At 51.1% G+C, this 17,477-nt stretch overlaps 1 protein-coding gene across 3 annotated transcripts in view; it reads right to left on the bottom strand.

The window, feature by feature from the left end:
- Positions 1 to 17,430, bottom strand: part of USP35 (ubiquitin specific peptidase 35) — a 56,310-nt gene extending 38,880 nt beyond the window's left edge. The window contains exons 1-8 of one of the 3 annotated variants that reach the window (XM_043580123.1): positions 13,004 to 14,828; positions 11,741 to 11,863; positions 10,379 to 11,060; positions 9,197 to 9,329; positions 7,565 to 7,694; positions 7,056 to 7,157; positions 5,335 to 5,493; positions 433 to 626 (exon numbers count right to left, since the gene is read on the bottom strand). In XM_043580123.1, coding sequence (XP_043436058.1) covers positions 433 to 626; positions 5,335 to 5,493; positions 7,056 to 7,157; positions 7,565 to 7,694; positions 9,197 to 9,329; positions 10,379 to 11,051 — 1,391 coding nt within the window. In that variant the 5' untranslated portion in view covers positions 11,052 to 11,060; positions 11,741 to 11,863; positions 13,004 to 14,828. The other 2 variants (XM_043580122.1, XM_043580124.1) reach the window with 2 other exon arrangements.
- Positions 17,431 to 17,477: the final 47 nt, after the last annotated feature.

Below are 17,477 nucleotides of genomic sequence, written 5' to 3' on the forward strand. Positions count from 1 at the left end.
CACCCAGGCGCCCCGAAACTTTGATTTTTAAGCAAGCCTTATGTTGGATAGGTAGCCACTGAGAAAAAAGATTTTGTTTTAGTAGAGGGAGCAGGGGATGTCTAACACCAGGATGAATGGAAGTTCTATTCAGAAAGACACAATCCACCCAGGGCAAAAATCAGTGATGTTGACCAACCCTGTGCAAAACCTGTTCCAGCCCCTGAAGTCCCATCTCAAGCTCCCATCCAGTGTTGACCTTCTGCCTTGGCAATGGCCTGGAGCCCTCTGGGACCTCTCATTTGCCCCATCAAGACCTACAGACTGCAGGGAATTATGCCAGCAATGCAAAGCAAGACCCATCCTCTCCAAACCCCCATCCCCACCCCCATTCACCAGGGAGCCCAAAGGAGAGAGGCAGGGGCAGAGAGGAAATATGAAAGCAGCACCTACTCAGAAGCCATGAATAAGGCTTGAAGAATGCTGTTCACGTAGCATGTGTTTCCCAAATTGATTAAACCAATCTTGCCCGTGTCTGACTTGGCCATGAGCCGGGGGTAGAAACCAGCCAGCTCACTCTTCTGCGAGGTCCAGGCATCTTGCCCCAGCAGCTGCTTGATGCGGTCCTCATTGGGAACATGGAGGTCCTGAGGAGGGAACAAGTTAGCAGGATGGTGGGGACCATGGTCAGCTCTAAAAACATCACTTCCTCTGGGAAGTCTTCTTGGACTATGGCCTACCCCACCCCTACCCAAGCACACTGCCCCACAAATGTTCTCAATATATGTGTTAACAGCTTTCTGCTTCCAAACTTACTCTAGATTCTCATTCTGACACGTGGGACTTCTATATGACCTTTTCATGTCACAACTGTCTTAGGAAGGTATAAAATTCCCATCTTATAGATGAAAAAACTAAGACTCAGAGAAAAGAATTTTCCAGGGACATATAAGCAGTAAGCAAATAATCCACATGTTCTTAGAGGAGCCCAGGGTACAGCAGACTGTAAGCAATGACCACACAGGCTCACCAGTCAACAGATTCAACAGTCAAGATCTCAGTCCTAATCCTGACTCTTGTCTTAACTAGCTGCCTGGCCATGGTCAATGAGCCTCTCAGACTCAATTTCCTCATATGCATCAAGTGAGGCATATCAATTTGGCATGCCATACTCTCACTGTGCCTGTGAGTATGCACACAATGATGCTCCCACTTCTACTTTTAGGTTTGCCATCAGGTTTAATTAGTCACCGCCTCCAAGAAAGATCCCACAGACAGGATGGTGGAGGGTCTTGGGGGCCTAAGGTATGGATCCCTGGTCACAGACAGGATGGTGGAGGGTCCTGGGGGCCTGAGGTATGGATCCCTGGTCACAGGATGGTGGAGGGTCCTGGGGGCCTGAGGTATGGGTTCCTGGTCAAGGGCTCAGGGATTAGCATGCTTTCTTATTCATTCTCCTCACATTAAAACGTGCACCTAAAAGAACATTACCCAGCACGGGTTCTAATGATAATCTATTTTAAAGGAAAACACCTAGGCATAATAGAGAGTTACTTAACAGATTTACATGACGTTCCTCAAAGCCCTGTCATTTCCAGATCCTAAGCACAGTCCCCAGATTTGTCCGAGCCTCCAGAGTTTCAAACCAGCTGAGCATTGAAAGCCCTAGTCTCCCCAGTGCACATCGTCTGACCACTGCAAAAGGTCCAGTTCAAGCAGTGGTGTAACGCTTCTATTTGCTCATTTCCCAAGAACATTTACCAGATCAGTCAACTCTCACAAGTGTAAAAGAAAAAAAAAAAAGAACTTCCAAGCCAAGATAAAAAGATGCAAGCTCGTTATCTTCTTAGTCCCTTCTTTTTTCTTCCTATTATTCCCTATCCAATTCCCACTCCACACAAAACATGAATAGGGACAAAAAGGCAATAAAAAAAAGAGAACTTCACGCATGTAGACAAGTACACACACACACAAAGATGCAAAACTATCCACACTACAGAAAAAAAAAAAAAACATCAAATGTCATTTTTCCCAAAGAAAGTAACTTGGTACTCTTAGGAACATAAAACCATGAAGTAAGTTTCAAGCTCCTAATGTTACTGGAAATTTATACACAATGGCTCCCTTAGCAAGTACCACAGCTCCCAGAGAAACTGCCTAAGAGAACCTTCCAGAACTTATTTATAGAGGAGCCTTTATACAAAAAAGAATGTGCTCATGGAAGAGATGTAAAAGAACTTTATAAACAATAAAATCCAAGGTGCCTGAGTGGCTCAGTTGCGTCCGACTTTGGCTCAGGTCATGATCTCACAGCTCATGAGCTCAAGCCCCACACTGGGCTCTGTGCTGACAGCTAAGAGCTTGAAGCCTGCTTTGGCTTCTGTGTGTGTCTCTCTCTGTCTGCCCCTCCCCTGCTCATGCTCTCTCTCTCAAAACTAAAAACTAAAAAAAAAAATTTGTATAAAAAAACCCATAAAATCCTATGGAGAGGGGTGCCCAGGTGGCTTAGTCAGTTAAGCATCTGATTCTGGGTTTCAGTTCAAGCCTCAAGACAGGCTCTGCCCAGAGACTGCCTGGGATTCATTCTCTCTCTCTCCATAAGTAAGTAAATAAATCTTAGAAAAAAATTTTTTAAAAATTCTATGGATACATTGCTCTCTTGCCTCTCAAACTAGTTTATATCAAAAGGTGTTCAAAGCCACAGGGCAAATACAGCCTCCCTTGGAGCTATATTCTCTACTATTCAAGGAATAAAAATGTTTACATTAAAACAAATGTTCATCATTATGAAATCCATATTTGAATCTCTGAGATAAAATGAGATTTTAGAGAAACACTGAGCTTATGCCAGGCTGCTTGGGTAACTCCCCTTTCTGGGCTCAAGTATTCGGAGGAAATGTTTGGGAAGCCCCTATTTGCTAGATTGAACAGAATCAGTCTGGTTTCAGGCCCTCCAGTCTGATCTTTCTGATGTCCCTTCCACTCTGTTGACAAACTGCGCATTCCCCTCCCACACCTTTCCCTCTGACGCCTCTGGAAAGGAGGGCTTCATCCTGCCAGTCCCCATCCCTCAAAGCCTAACTCCTATATCCCCTCTCTACAAGACTTTCCCAGATCTTCTCAAGTGGGGTACACGTGTTCTCTATACTTATAAAGCCTAGCTGCCTGCACCTAGTGGTAAAGGTATTTACAGACTCACTATCCCCCGGATCAGACCACAGCCCCTAGTGTGAAAAGCCTGGGTCTCACTCAGTGTGGGTTTCCCTCAGGGCCCAGTGCAGGGCCATGCTCCCTCCTCTTCGTTCACACCTCCAGGAGAGCATTCTCCATATGCTAATTCACTCACATATTTGCAGGACACAGAGGTCAAAACATGGTCCCTGCCCTCCAGAAGCTCACAGGCTAATAGGAAACAGTAATAGTCACTTCCCCCAAGTCAAAGCCCTGTCTCCTCTGCTCATCTACCTCCAGTGACAGGCAGCTTGTGATCTAGCAAGGTACCCACTTGTATTGTAGGCAGGCTCTCTCAAATTCTCAGGCTGGAAAACCTGCCAAGACCCAAGTAAATGCCAGAGGTTTTATTGATTGCATCTACTCTCTCTCACTCATGGTGGATTGTTCTCTTGTGTGTTTTGTCATTTTTGGATTATAAACTCATCTTTAGCAGTGCTTTATCTTTGTGACTTGAAAGCATTTTCATTTCTGTTTCTATGAGGCAACTCTTGGGTATTACAAGTTCATAACCATTTTTAATGTTAGTGCCTAAGCTTACTTAGTGCCTTTGTGGAGTCCCACAACCACAAAGACAGTGAGAACTCAAACCCTAAACCCGTAAGAGAGCAGGCCAATGATAACAAAATTCATTTTTCTCAATCTTGAGCGCAAAGCCAGAAAAGTTTCCTCAACATCTACTTGACATGCATGTATTTTTTCTAGGTCGCTCATTTGCCAACAATAAAGCCTTTCTTGGGTCCTAGAATATATGGGCTTCTTAGTGCTAATGCCCTAGTGGGAGCAGGCCCTAAGCCTCACCCCCTGTCCCTACAAGCTCAAGCTGCTTGGTGACTAAGGTTTCACCCTCCCTCGTTCCCTCCCCACCCCAGGGCAAAAAGAGCATCATCTCTCACTTACCTTTCTGGATTCCAGTTCTCGCTTCCTTTTTGGCCCCTGGGGATTCCCCATTACTTTCTTGCAAGCTCAGCTATGTACTTAAAAAGACGTTTGTTATATTTTAACAAGCATTTCTAGGTGTTCTATAGTGGAACGCTTTTCAGGTTATCTATCTGCTGTGACTACGGAAACGAAAGTCAGATCAGAGGGTCTATAATAAGGGCCACCACCTACCTAGACATCTTTCACCCACACTTGGACCTGTCCTCTGTATCAGGCAATGGGAAAAGGCTCAGCAACCAAGCACCCTGCTTAGGTCTCTCACTACCTGCATGACTGCACAAGTCACCAAGCCTCTCAAAGTCTCATTTCCCTCATCTATGAGATTCAGGTAACAATAGTACCTGCTTGTTTCTTGTGGGCATTAACAAACAAAATACATGGAAAACAGTGTCAAATGTCGCACTACCTACAAATGTTATTGTCCTAGCAAACTAGCAAGCCCAGGTCAGAATCCCCTTCTTCCCGGTAGCTTCCCCCTCCAACTGGGGATGATCCTTCCTGTCTCTGGTTCCTCACAGGTGTTTCCTAAGACACTTAGATCAGAGTGACTTCTGGGCAGGCCTGTCACCCCGCTAGGCTGCAAGCTCCTCAGTGGAGGAGACTTGTTCTGCCTCGAGCCCGTGTCCCCAGTTCCCAGCCTGGGTCTTGCACAAAGCAGAGCATCAGTAAAGCCATGTGAACACAGGTAAACAATCCCTGCTCTGGAGTGCTACAGCTGGGGGAGACAGACACACAGATAGACAGTGACAGCACGTGACAAAGGGATGTGGGAGCTGTAGAAGCTCAAAGAAGTCCTGACCCAGCCTGCAGTGGAGAGGGGGTTATCGAGAGTTGTCAGGAAAAGCTTTCTGAGGGAAGTAACACTTGAGCAGAGCCTTAGTGGAGAAGATTCAATGGAAACAGGAGCTATCCAGGCAGATCAAGAGAACAGTTTATAGTTAGAAGACAGAATGACAAATGCAAAGGCTTGGAAAATCAAGAGAGGTGACCCATCTGGGGAAATGGCAGGTGTTCAGTGTGCCTGAAGCACAGGTGGGCCAGGGGAGGTGATGGGAGACAGGCAGAGACCAAATGACAGGGGGCTGTCACTAACCTGTATTAGGGTATTATGGCATTGAGCAAGGCCCAAACCAGCACCTTTTTTGGAGTAGGGCAAGGGAGCAGTGGGAGACTGTCACTCACCTTAATGGCCTCCATGACAGGCTCATACAGATCTGGGAAGCCTGGAAACCGGAAGACCATGCAATGGACCAGCTCCGCCAGCTGCTCCAGGCAGCTGGTCCCCGAGTTGGAGTCCTCCTTGACCAGAGAGGCCACCATGGGGGGGATGTGAGGGAGGAGCTGTGAGAGGAGAGGAGGATTAGGCTCAGTACCATTTACCACTCACCTGAGCCAAGGGTTGGTGGTCAGTGCTGAAAATACCTAGAGCTCCTTGAGGCAGGGAGGTCTTCCACCTGCCACTGTCCCCCTTATCTACATGGGACTCCATGCTATGCAGGCAAGTGACTCTTTTCACAATACACATGACCTTGGATATCCTGCCTCAGTCTCTTCATTTGTCAAATGGGATAAATAATTCCTTCCCCACACTTGAGAGGAGGCCTGAACCCAAGCCCAGCTGATAAGCTTCAGCCAACTGGCCTTCTAGGAGAGCCTAGCCTGAGTGACCAGGACTACTCTTCTCTCCACCATCATTCTTTCACCAAACACTTACAGATCAAGCACTTCACCCTCACAATGACTTTATTCGGCAGTTATTACTCCCATCTTATAGATGAAGAAATTGAGGTTGGAGAGATTACATAATTTACCAAGAACTTCCCCTATGTGTTATGGGAGAAGTAACACATGATGTGTCTGTCTGAATCCAAAGCCTGTTTCTTTCCTCTGTGCTACAGAGTGCTAACTTTCAAACCATGGGGGTGCTCTAACCATAATGTCCCAGGGATGGACAGAGTCAGCCCACAGGAACTGGGAGCAGGGAGCTCAGAAGAAGGATGCAAATAAACAAGTATCTGTCCAGTCCCTGGAAAGGAACTTGTGGCAGGCTTTTGACAAATATCATCTCATCTAACACTCTCCCACCATCCTAGGGGCTTACCCTGTTCCAAGCCCTCAGAGGTAAACACCTGGCCCAAAGTCACCACATCTGGCAAATGGCAGAGATGGGACTCAATCCCAACTACTCCAATCCCTGGTTCTGTGCTTTTCCCACTGCAGCAAATCATAAAGCATGAAATTTATGCCCTGACCAGGAGCCATGAGTATCTAGGGACCCATCTGCAGATCTAGGGAAGAAAGGCAGGAAAGTACCCACCCAGCCCCCCTGCCAAGGACTACAAGCTGTCCTTCCCAAGGGACAGCCCCAAAGATAGCAGAAAGGGCCCTGAGCTGGAGGCCAGGCCGCCCGGGTGCTGGTCAGCAGCAAGGTATAAGAAAGACAATGGGTCAGAAGTCAGACCAACTTTGCTAGAATCTTCCCTGTACTGCTCACCAGCTGTGTGTCTGGGACAAGTGATTTAGCCTCCCTAAATTGCAGTTTCCTCAGCTGAAAAACGGAAAAAAGGACAGACTCTCCTTTAGGGCTGACAGTTAATATGTGTCCTGCATTTAGTACTGTGCCTAGCACACAGCAGGCACCCAAAGAACAGTAGCTGACTTCATTCTAGGGCTGTCACTCTACTATGGGCCTGTTGGGAGGCCATGCAAATTCTCTGGCCTTAGTCTCCTAAAAAAACTCCTGCAAAATAGAGTCTCAAGTCTCCTCCAGTCCTAATATCCTGGATTTTAAGGTCTTGGGCTTCAAACCCCCAACCCCAATAGAGACCGCATGTCTGCTCTCCACCCAAACCATTGAGGAATGAAGGGCCGCCCATCCTCAGGCCAGCACGCAGGGCCCTTACCAGGTGGAAGGCTTCATGGGAGTGCTGGAAAGTCAGTAGCATGTACTTGAGGACAGACAAGGCAGCTCCCCGGACAATGGGGTACAGAAGCTTGGAGAAAACCTGGAAGAGAGTCCCTGGTGAGGAGTCCCCCACACCTGGGCCACAGAGGCCAAGTGTAGCCACAGGCCTGAGAGGTGATCAGAGGTACCAGAGGTAAAGCAGCAGACCCATGCAAGACCAAGAACACAGACATGCCACAGATCTAGTCGATGGACAGATGTGTAGTAACACAGATATCTGATGGGAGGGATGGATGGATAGACAGACCCAAAGTGACAGACACATATTCTTGAATGAGCAGAGAAATCAATGTGGGAAACCTGAGGCCCACAGAGGGGCAGTGAATTATCCCGGGTCACAGCAAGCTTGGGTGAGAGCCCCAGTGCTCTGCCTCCCAGACCCACACTGCCCCTGGCAAGAGAGAGTGGGAAAAGCTGTAAGCCAGGGCTAGGACAGGGGCCACCAACCTTCTCAATTTTGGCAAGCGAAACCTCAATCAAGATGCTGAACTTCTTAACAGCGGCCAAGCCCTTCAACAGTGCAATGATCCATTTGTCAATGTTCTTCCCCAGGGGCCACGACACCCAGTCGATCATCCTGGTGAGGGGAGTGACAATGACACAAGGACCAGGGAGGCCCAAAAGCCTGGGTGATGGCAGCCCAGGCACTAGCCATGATGTCCTGAGACCCCACACTTATCCGCACCTACACAGAGCAGCCCTGGGGTCCATGGGATGGACGAGATACCTCTGAGAACTGTAAATGAGCCCAGCACAGGCATCTGGCAGAGACTGGGGCTCCCAGTGCAGCAGGAGGTGGGACAGGCCCTCTCAACAGCCCAAACCTCACTCCCCCACCACACACGAGGCTGCAGTGGCAGACTAGGGCTTTCAACTGTCTCTGTCTGGACCATGGGGCCCAACCACAGGAGCACTGCCCCCAGGTTGGAAACTTTGGCTCCAGCAAACCCTTGCCTGTGACCTAGACCACGTCACTTTCTCCAGCCTCAGTTTCCTCCCTGTAAAATGGGGATAATACCTACCTCACAGGACTGTGGTATGGATTAGAAGAGGTAACAATAGCTAACTCTCATGGTATTAATTCTGCACCAAGCACTACTCCATCTGCCTTACATGTATTAACCCATCTGATAATACTTGTATGCACACAGCATGAAGCTGCCACATAGAAGGCACTCAGGAAAATATCACTATATCATTACTTTTGGACTCAGTAGACTATACTATAAAGAGGTCGAACAACAAAAGAATAAGGTCATAATAATTATGATGGTAATTATCACCACTGCTCTAAGCACTTTACACGTGTTATTTTATTTAATCCTTGCAACGACCCATAAGATGGGTTCAATTACACAACATTTTATAAATGAAGCTGAGACCTACAGAGGTGCAGTAACTTGCCCAAAGTCACACAGGCTAGAAGCAGTAGAGCCAGGACAACTTACTTCTGGAGCCCACACTCTTCCCCACTAAAGACAAGAAATTCAGGAAGGCCCACTGGAGATGGTAGATCTGCACGCAGGTATGGAAAGCATGGCAGGGGAAGCATTCCAGGTGAGTGGGATCTACAGGGCCAAAGGCCTGCAGGGAGGAGGGTAGGCAGTATATTCTAGGATCACTGGACCAGCAGGTGGGGCTAGATCACAGGTTCGATGACATTCAAATGAGGTGAGGAGATATGCAAAAGCAAGGAGCTGAAAAGCATCCAAACTCCATTTATCATACCTGCCAAACTCAGAATGCACTTCATAATATACTTGCAGCTTCTAGTATGACCCCATGGAAGCCTAACAACTTCTGACACCACCTTTGCTATTACAGAGGGGGAAACCGAGGCTCAAAGAGTTCACTGACTTCTCCGGGATCACAGAGTTGGCAACTAACCTGAGAGCACTGTTAGGGAAAGGCTCTCTGTGTCTCCCACATCCAGTCCTAGGCCGGGCACGGAGCAGGACTCAAAAAAATATGGATGAATGAAATAGCATGAGGGCCTGGACCTCCTGACACTAAATCTAGCCCAGCAACCGCACCCAGTATAAGGAGAGAGACCTGATCCCCACCCAGCCTTCAGCCCACCTGCTGATGGCCGTCAGCATCTGAGAGTCTGTCACACTGTCATCATTGCTGAGGTTCCGGACGACACCATCCATTAGCTCCAATGGGAGGTGCTGGACCACGCTGGCCAGGGCGCTAGACGGAGGCTCTTCCTCTGGAATAGGGGAACTGGGATGAGCTTAGCAAGACAGGTAGATGCCTCACCTCCAATACCCCATGCCTTCATGCTACCAAGGAACTAGGCTAGGCTTCTGAAAAGAGCACAGAGGGGCCACCCCCTTAACTCCTACAGCATCACAGCCTCCAATCCCACCTTAGCTTATTCACTCAACAAACCTTCACGTGCCCTGTACTGGGCACAGAGAAAGCACTGACCACCCCCTCACCACCACCAATTGTACCTATATAGGCAAAATCTGTAAGAAAGGGTAACATTAGGGCTGGCAAGAACAGATAGAAGGGCTGTGTGACTTGAGGGAGGACATTCCAGGTGGAACCACACAAAGGACTAGAGAGGAGAAAGAACATTTAGTTATCAAAATCTGTTGTCCAACTGGATAAGAGCTTATACACCTGACCTTGGCTCTCTTTGTCCCACCAGGTGCATTCCTTTCCTCTCAGCTGAACAGCCCTATAATCAGGGAAGGCACGGATCTTATTTCACTCGTTTATACTGCAGTCCAAGTACCACAATTGCCAATGGAGGACCAAGCGTTTACATTTCAGAGTTGAGATGTTCAGGCTCCATCGTGAGTCCAGAGCTTCACCTCTGCCTGCCTGGTACACTTTGCCCCTGCTGCTGCCCATCTCTCAAAATCTGAATCGAAAGTCACCCTTCTACAAAACCCACCTGACCCAAAGGGCATGACGACACCACCCCTTTCCTGTTGTCTCACTCAGACCCTAGTCCTGCTTCTGGCAGCATGATCTGGGTCCTTCCTTCACCTCACCCAGCAGTCTGCTCCTGAGTGTGCCCATCACCCACCACAGGATAAGACCCACAGCAGGACCCCAGGATAGCCCTAATTAAAGTAAGGAACATTGCATTCCCCCACCTGCGCATTAGCCCCTTACACACACCTGCCACAGGGCACACCAAGCACGGGAACCCGCACCTACAGCCACCTGCCCGGCGCACGTTGGGCTCATGGAGCACACGAGCCCCCACGCCAGCCTCCACGCCAGGCCCACGCGCACACACACCTGTGCAAGAGATGACGGCAAACAGCTCCTTCAGGCAGGGCAGGATTGCAGCGGGCTGAGCGCGCCACAGCTGCGCCAGGAGCCCGCTCACCTGCTGCGCCTGCTCCAGGAACTCCACGGCGCCCTCCTCGCCCTCGGCCGGACAACGGAAGCGACCCAGGCAGCGCACCAGCTGCTGGCAGAAAAGCAGGCGGTGCGGGCCGTCGGGGACGCAGCGCGGATGCCTCGCCAGTAACCGGGCGACTTGCGCGCAGACCGCGGGCCCCGGGCGCTCACACACGGTGCGCAGCACCTCCCGCCGGAGCAGCGCAAACACCTCGTCGGCCGCGGGCCCCTCGGGTAACAGCTGCAGGCCGAGCTGTACGCAGGCGAGAGCACGGGCGCCCGGCGGGCCGGCGCCACCCTGCAGCAGGCGAAGCACGCGGCGCGCGCTGAAGAACTCGGCGAAGACTTCCGGGTGGTGGCGACCGGCCACGTGTAGCAGCTGGCAGCCCACGCGGCGCGGCAGCTCCTCCGCGCCGCCCACGTAGAGGCGCGCGCCCAGCGCCAACAGCGCCAGGCACTGCTCCCGCTCCAGCGGCTGCCGCGCCGCCTCCAGCACGCGCCGCACCAGGCCCTGCTTCACACTCGCGGGGTACGAGGATGTCACCACCGCCTCCAGGATCTTGTCCATGATGCCGCGCTGCAGGGAACAGGGAGCAGGGTCACACTCTGTCCAGCAGGTCCAGTTCCCCAAGCGAGCCCCCGGAACTAAAACTTGGGGCGAGCAACCACCTCTCTGGGCCTCGGTTTTCTCATTTGTGAAATGGGGCGAGGATACCTGCCTCACTGGGAGGTATGCAATGAAGCAAAACACAATGCCAGGCATGTAATGAGCCCCAGGGAGTTGTCGTTATTGCTGATGAGCGCTTTTAATCTCATAAAGGCAATATCTGAACCTTCCACCCCTTCCCCCACTCTTCTGCCCTCCTCTCCCCAGGCCTCCCTGGTGACCTCATCCACTCTTGGGGCAGGTAGCAGCTGGATATAGAAGCTGTTGTCCAGAACCTTGGCCAAGTCCCATCCTGGAGGGAGAAGGGAGGGGTCACACACACACACACACACACACACACACACACACACACAATCACACCTCCGGGGAGGGAGGGCTTAGGGTCCCAAGAAAGAACAGGGAGATCCCCCCCCACACTTTATTCTGCCCCAAATCCATTTCTTGCCATTTCCCAAGTGAGCTACACCTTTCCAAGACTCCACGTTTTTGTGTATGCTGTGCCTTTTGCCTGAAACATCCTATCTCCCAGGACCTCCACCACCACCACACACACACAGCCAGCCAAACTCCTATTTTCCTTCAGAGCTTACCTCAAACACCCTGTCTTCAGTTAGAATATCCCTGGACCTCCAGGCGTGAATTCATCCCTCACCCTCCATTCCTACAGCCACCTGTAGCCTCTTCCTCCATTATAGCTGGGGTCACATAATTCCCTCCAATAAAGCAGAATATTTCATGTCTGTGTGGCCCTGGCTCCACAGACTTGCACGCTCAAGGCCCTCCCTGCCCCCCACCCAGCCTGATCCCACACCAGCCCCTCACTCTTGATTCACTGTGTTCTCCCTGCCACTGGGCCCTTTGCATATGCTCCTCCCTCCTTGACTCACCCTGCAGACTTCCGGGTCAAATTCACTTCCTCAAGGAAGCCCTCCCCAACCTCTTTGTCTGGGTCAAACACCCCTGTCCTTTCAGAGCACCCTGTCCTTCTTTATAGCACTTATCATGATCACTTGGATGAAGTCAGCCTCCTCCACTATACTATATAGGCTCCTGAGAGCAGGAACCATGTCAGTTTTGTTCACTCACCTAGCCCAGTGCCTGATTCGTAGTAGGCATTTGTTGAAGAAACAAATGCAAAATACGGTGAGTTACTGCTACCTTATTCCTCTGAGCCACAATAGCCTTCCCTTTCTCCTCCCTTTGGGCAGTTTCCTGGAAGCCTTTCTCCCAAGCTGACCCACTTTTTTCCTGCTTCTCATGCTGGTTCACAAAGGTAAAGCTTGTGCTCCTAACATCCAACTTTCAGCTTCTAGAAGACAGCCATTTCTTTGCTTCTTTGTATAATCCCACTCTAGGCAGGACCTGATACAAGGTTCAGTGTCCAGGTGTTTAAACTTATTGGCTCAGTAAAAGCTATTCTTGAGAGCTGGAGTTGGTGTGAAGACAAGCCAGACATTCACTAAATGAGGGGCCGGAAACTTTTATTCAGAACCACAGATATTGTGGGCCCCCGACTCTGTGCCAGGCCCTATGGAGATGCTCCCTTCTCTGTTCTGGCTCTTGGCTGAGACCCAGCTTCCATTACGGCACGTGTTACCAAGCAACGGGCCCATTTGTTTAAGTCTCTGTCTCTCTCACAAGGCTGTGAGCTCCTCAGGGCAAGCACCTCCGAGATTACTGTGGGTGAAGCCAGAGTACAGATCAGTGGTCCCCAAATACTGGCTTGGCTGCCTCAGAGTCACCTGGGTACTTAGTACAAATTCATATGCCTAGGGCCCACTCCAAGCCTCCTAGAATAATGTGTTGAACTCTTTACTCCAAATAAGATTCAACCAGAAATGAAGTCTTCTTACCATCACTGTTACTTCTGCTCTCTGAGCCTGGTTCCACCCTGCAGGGTTGTTGTTAAAGCAAATATAAAGTCCTCAGCATGGTGCTGGGCACAGGAAAGTGCTCAGAAAGTATCAGTCCCCTTCACTTTAGAAGCAAAGTCCATGCCCTTAGGAATTTCTCGTCCCTAAAAGTCTGGGGGTGGCGGCAAACACATTGGTCAAGAGTGCCAGTGCAAGGCATAATCTCAAAAGACCTCTTAAAACTGATCTCCCTTCATCCCTGGTCCTCTCTTTCCTAGGCGTGCTTGTGACCAACCTCCCTTATAGACCGTCCCTGCAAAACCCTACCCCTGCCCTCCAGGCCAGTGGACTTAATATGCTCTCAACCAAGGATGCCAAGAAATCCTGTTACTCAGGCAGCCAAAAGAAGCCCTAATCGATGAGATATTGACATCATGTGTGGAGGAAGAGAACCTGGGGGCAGGCAGAAATGGAGTTCTGGGACTACGGAAGGTTCTGGAAATGGAAAGAAAAACAGATTAGGAATGAGGAGTCCTACATTCTAGTGTGACCTTAGGCAAATATTATTTTAGTCTTGCAACTCATTATGTGTCCTTGAGCAAATCACATCATAAGCCTCTTTTCTGCAAAATGGGGATAAATGATATCAGGTTGAACCACATGAAAGCAAAGGGTCAGATGTTGGCAATTTCATATCATTCTACCTGAAACCTACCACATAAGATGGTTTGCACCTGGAAGCTCGTCCAGTAGCTCTTCCAGCACCTGGAAGCTCTGGCCTCAGAGATCACAGCCCTCACAGAATGGCGCAGGCCAGCCACGCAGCCTCTGTGCAGTCCGTGGCCTGGCCACTCCAAGCAAGCCCTGCCTACCTGCCCCCACTCCCACACAGGCAGTCTGAGGTCAGCTGTCACCATGGTCACCAACTAAACCCACTCAATATCTTGGGTGCATTCATGCAAAAGGGTTTTAGAGGCTGGGAGCTCACCTGACCTCATCACAGGCCACAAAAAGCAGACAAGACAAGGCTTGATTTCCCTAGGGCATGGTTGGAAAAGTGGAGGATGAACAAGAGAGAGGGACACAGCCTTGGCAGGGTGGGATAAGAACCTGCGCTTGGTCTCCCTGGGGGAGGAAGTAGCAGACTGCCAGCATTCCTCAGGGGAGGTTGGATTACTCCTCTAGGCTCTGGACAAGGAGACGGCCTGTCGGTGCTGGCTCTGACCCAAGAGACAGCTGCCCCACACCAAATGCAGCAGCACACAGCAGCTGTAACCTCCCTCAGAAGAGCCTGCATTAAAAGCATGAGGCCCAGGTTCTCTGCTTCTGAATCACCAGGTGACCTTGGGTGAGTCCCTGCCAGGCTCCTCAATTTTTTCACCTGGAAAATGGAGACCATTTTAGCCCTGGCAGGGAATGGGACAAGGTGTAAAAAAGATGAGGGCTGGGCAGTCATGAGTCTACTCTTGGGCTATTTCGCACCGAGGGGGGAAACAGACACTGTCCGGGAAGGGGACAAGCAGACACACACTCCGGAACTTGCTGATTCTACCAGGAATTTTATCCATTAGTCCTCACTGCCAACTTACATTTCCCCCATCTCTCCCTGAGCTCCAGCAGCACCCAAGATCAGCTCCTCTTTACTTCTTGCCTGGACTAGTGCAGTAGCCTTCTAACTCATCTCCTCATTCCCTGCCTCAATCCATCCTCCAATAGAGATATGTGTTCTGCAGGATAGAGTCCAGGCTTTGAATCTAGCCCAGGCACTATGCCCCATGGTGCCCATAGCCTTTCACCATTCTGAGGTGCTCTTTCACCATTCTGAGCCTCGGAGCCCCAAAATGGGAGATGACCACCTGACCACCCTTTAGCCTTTCCCCGCCAACGCTGCTGCTCTTCCCCAAGCCCTTGGCTTATACCTCTCATTGTCAGGCATAACAGCCTGACAGTCCCAGCAACCCCCAGTCTGCTCCAGGGCACACACTAAGCATACAGGAACATCACAATCCCTCGCCCTGGAAGACCCAGATCCTTTTATCTGTCCCTCTCAGATGACCCTTCGCATTTCCACTGTGTATTGACAGGTCTCTGGTCCTGCATGGTGAAGCCTGACTCATCTCCACCACCCCCAAAGCAATGTGTCGGGGGGGGGGGGTGTATAATGTCCTGCCCTGCCCCCACACCCTGGGCCCTAATTCAGGCTGCCTCATCCCTCCCTGGTCTCTCTGACCCACCCACCCTGATAACATCTTCAGATTAATCTCATTAGATGATAAGCTCCATCCTGCCATGCCTTGCTCAGAACTCACAAGGCTCCCTAGCCCCTTCAGCATAAGATCCAAACTCCAGAGCTTGACATTCAAGCCCTTTCTGTGACACCTGGCTGATGGGGGGAAGGGATGGACATGAACTTAACAAACACTGTTTGGTTACAAATCTGAAGGAATTTGCACAGTGGGCTTTTCCTCCTGGCCACCTTTTGGTGATGTCCTCTCTTCTGGGAAAGGCTTCTCCCTTTTCTCTCCTGGCAAATTCTGACTCATCCTCTGATGCCCAGGTCACATGCCCCCTTCTCTGGGAAACCTTTCCTAACCCCTCTGCAATCCAAGTCTCTTTGCTTTTCTCATCGCTCAGCAGTGCCACTGGATTCTAGGTCTATCTTCTCACTAGGCTAGGATCTTCTTTGGAAATAGATCCAATCACCTATTTGTGCCCTAGTGCCCAGCACAAGACCAGGCAGAGAGGTGAAGGAGTGCCTAGTGCGCGGTGAGAAACATGTGACAGCAAGATGAGATACAACTGAAGATATAACCAGAAAACACCTTCCAGAGACTGGCCCAGTCAGTGCCCTCTCCTCAGCCAGGTGTGGTCTTCCATATCCATAACCCTAAGACTCAAACATCAGCCAAGAAAGTCCCTACAGAGGTCACCGGACAGGACCCAATGAGGCTTTAGCCTTTTAAAAATGACTCAAACAACCAAAGCAGAAGGAAAAAACAAAAACTGTTCCTGGTTAGCTCTCAGGCCAAAAGCTCACAGAATCCAATGGGACAGGGGAGGGGGCTTCAGGAAAGTCTCAACCTCTCCCTACCTCAGAGCACAGACGACCCTCCAAGCCCTAAGCCAGTACCTAAGAGTGGAGAAGCCCATTTCTTCTCTCTCTGACCCTCACACCCAGTCTTCCTCCTCTGACTCCCCTGGGTGCCAGAGCTGCCTGGGGAGCACTAAGCTGACCCTCCCAGCACCCTTCCCCCACCCAGATCTCTGGACAGCAATATCTGCCTCTGAATTTTTTTAACTTAATTTCTTCTACCTAAGGCAGCCCTGAAAGAATCCCCTTGCCCTACTACTGGGAGGCCCTTGCCTGGGCCACCAAACTGTCTCCTAGAAAGAAAGAAAAAAAAGGGTTTTACTGGTAAAAAGCAACAGCTCTTTTACTGAAGGGGAATGGAAGGAGAGAAAAGAAGAGGGTAGGAGCATATATTCCCTTCTCAGAAACCCACCACAATCACTCATCCCTGCTGGGGCCACCCCTCACATGTCCCCACCCCCACCCCAGGGTTTCTGGAAGGGCGGGCACCAGGCTAACACACAAGGAGTCTCATGTCTTGTAGAGGGAATATACCCGGGCGAGGCTGCTGAGAACAGAAGCCCATTCCAGGCGGGTGCGACCTCTTAGCCCCCCAGTTTGTGCCCCATCTTAGTCCCACCCTTCCTTCCAGTTATACCGGTGCACTGGCGCCCAGCCCAGGCTGGGGGCTGCGGTCCCCACGAAAGGCCGGTGAGCTTCATGGTTGAGGGGGGAGGGTAGGATCACCACCAAACACAATTGATGAAAGAGGATGAAGCCCAGAGAGGGGCAGCTACTCGCCCAAGGTCACACAGCGAGGCCCAAGTTGCACCTGGACCTCCCTTCTCCCAGCCCCAAACTCTGGGAGCCCTTCGCGCGTGCCCAGGGCTCTCGAACCGCCAGGGTGCAGACACTCCCCACAACCTGCACACACGACCCGACCCCCTTACCTCTGGGACCCCGGTGGCCCCTGCCTCAGAGCCAGCTCTTGGGTGGGGCGCTCAGGCCTGGCAGGACTAGGCTAGGCCAGGCTAGGTCAGGGCGAGTCCTCTGCTCCCCCTGGAGTGGGGACGCCCTCCACCAGGTCCCGCTCAGCAGGCAGGGATGCTGCTTCCACTGCAAAGTCCAAACTCCCCACCCAGCTCTGTACAAGCTTGTACCCAGGGAGCTCGACTCAGCCGCGCGGCCGCTAGGCTGCGGGGCTGCGGGGCTGCGGGGCTGCGGGACGAAGCGTGGGGAGGGGCGAGGTGCGGGAAACGGGGAGGAGCCGGAGCGGGGCCACCCTGGGAACCGCCACTCAGGCCGCGTCCCCTTTAAGGCCAGCCGGTCTCAGCTCTAGCGGGGGCGGGGCGGGGAGCTGGACGGCTCACTGCAATGCCTCCTGGGAGATGGAGTTTGCGCTAA

The sequence above is a fragment of the Prionailurus bengalensis genome, chromosome D1 (genome assembly GCF_016509475.1).
Source record: "Prionailurus bengalensis isolate Pbe53 chromosome D1, Fcat_Pben_1.1_paternal_pri, whole genome shotgun sequence".
Classification (NCBI taxonomy): Eukaryota; Metazoa; Chordata; class Mammalia; order Carnivora; family Felidae; genus Prionailurus; species Prionailurus bengalensis.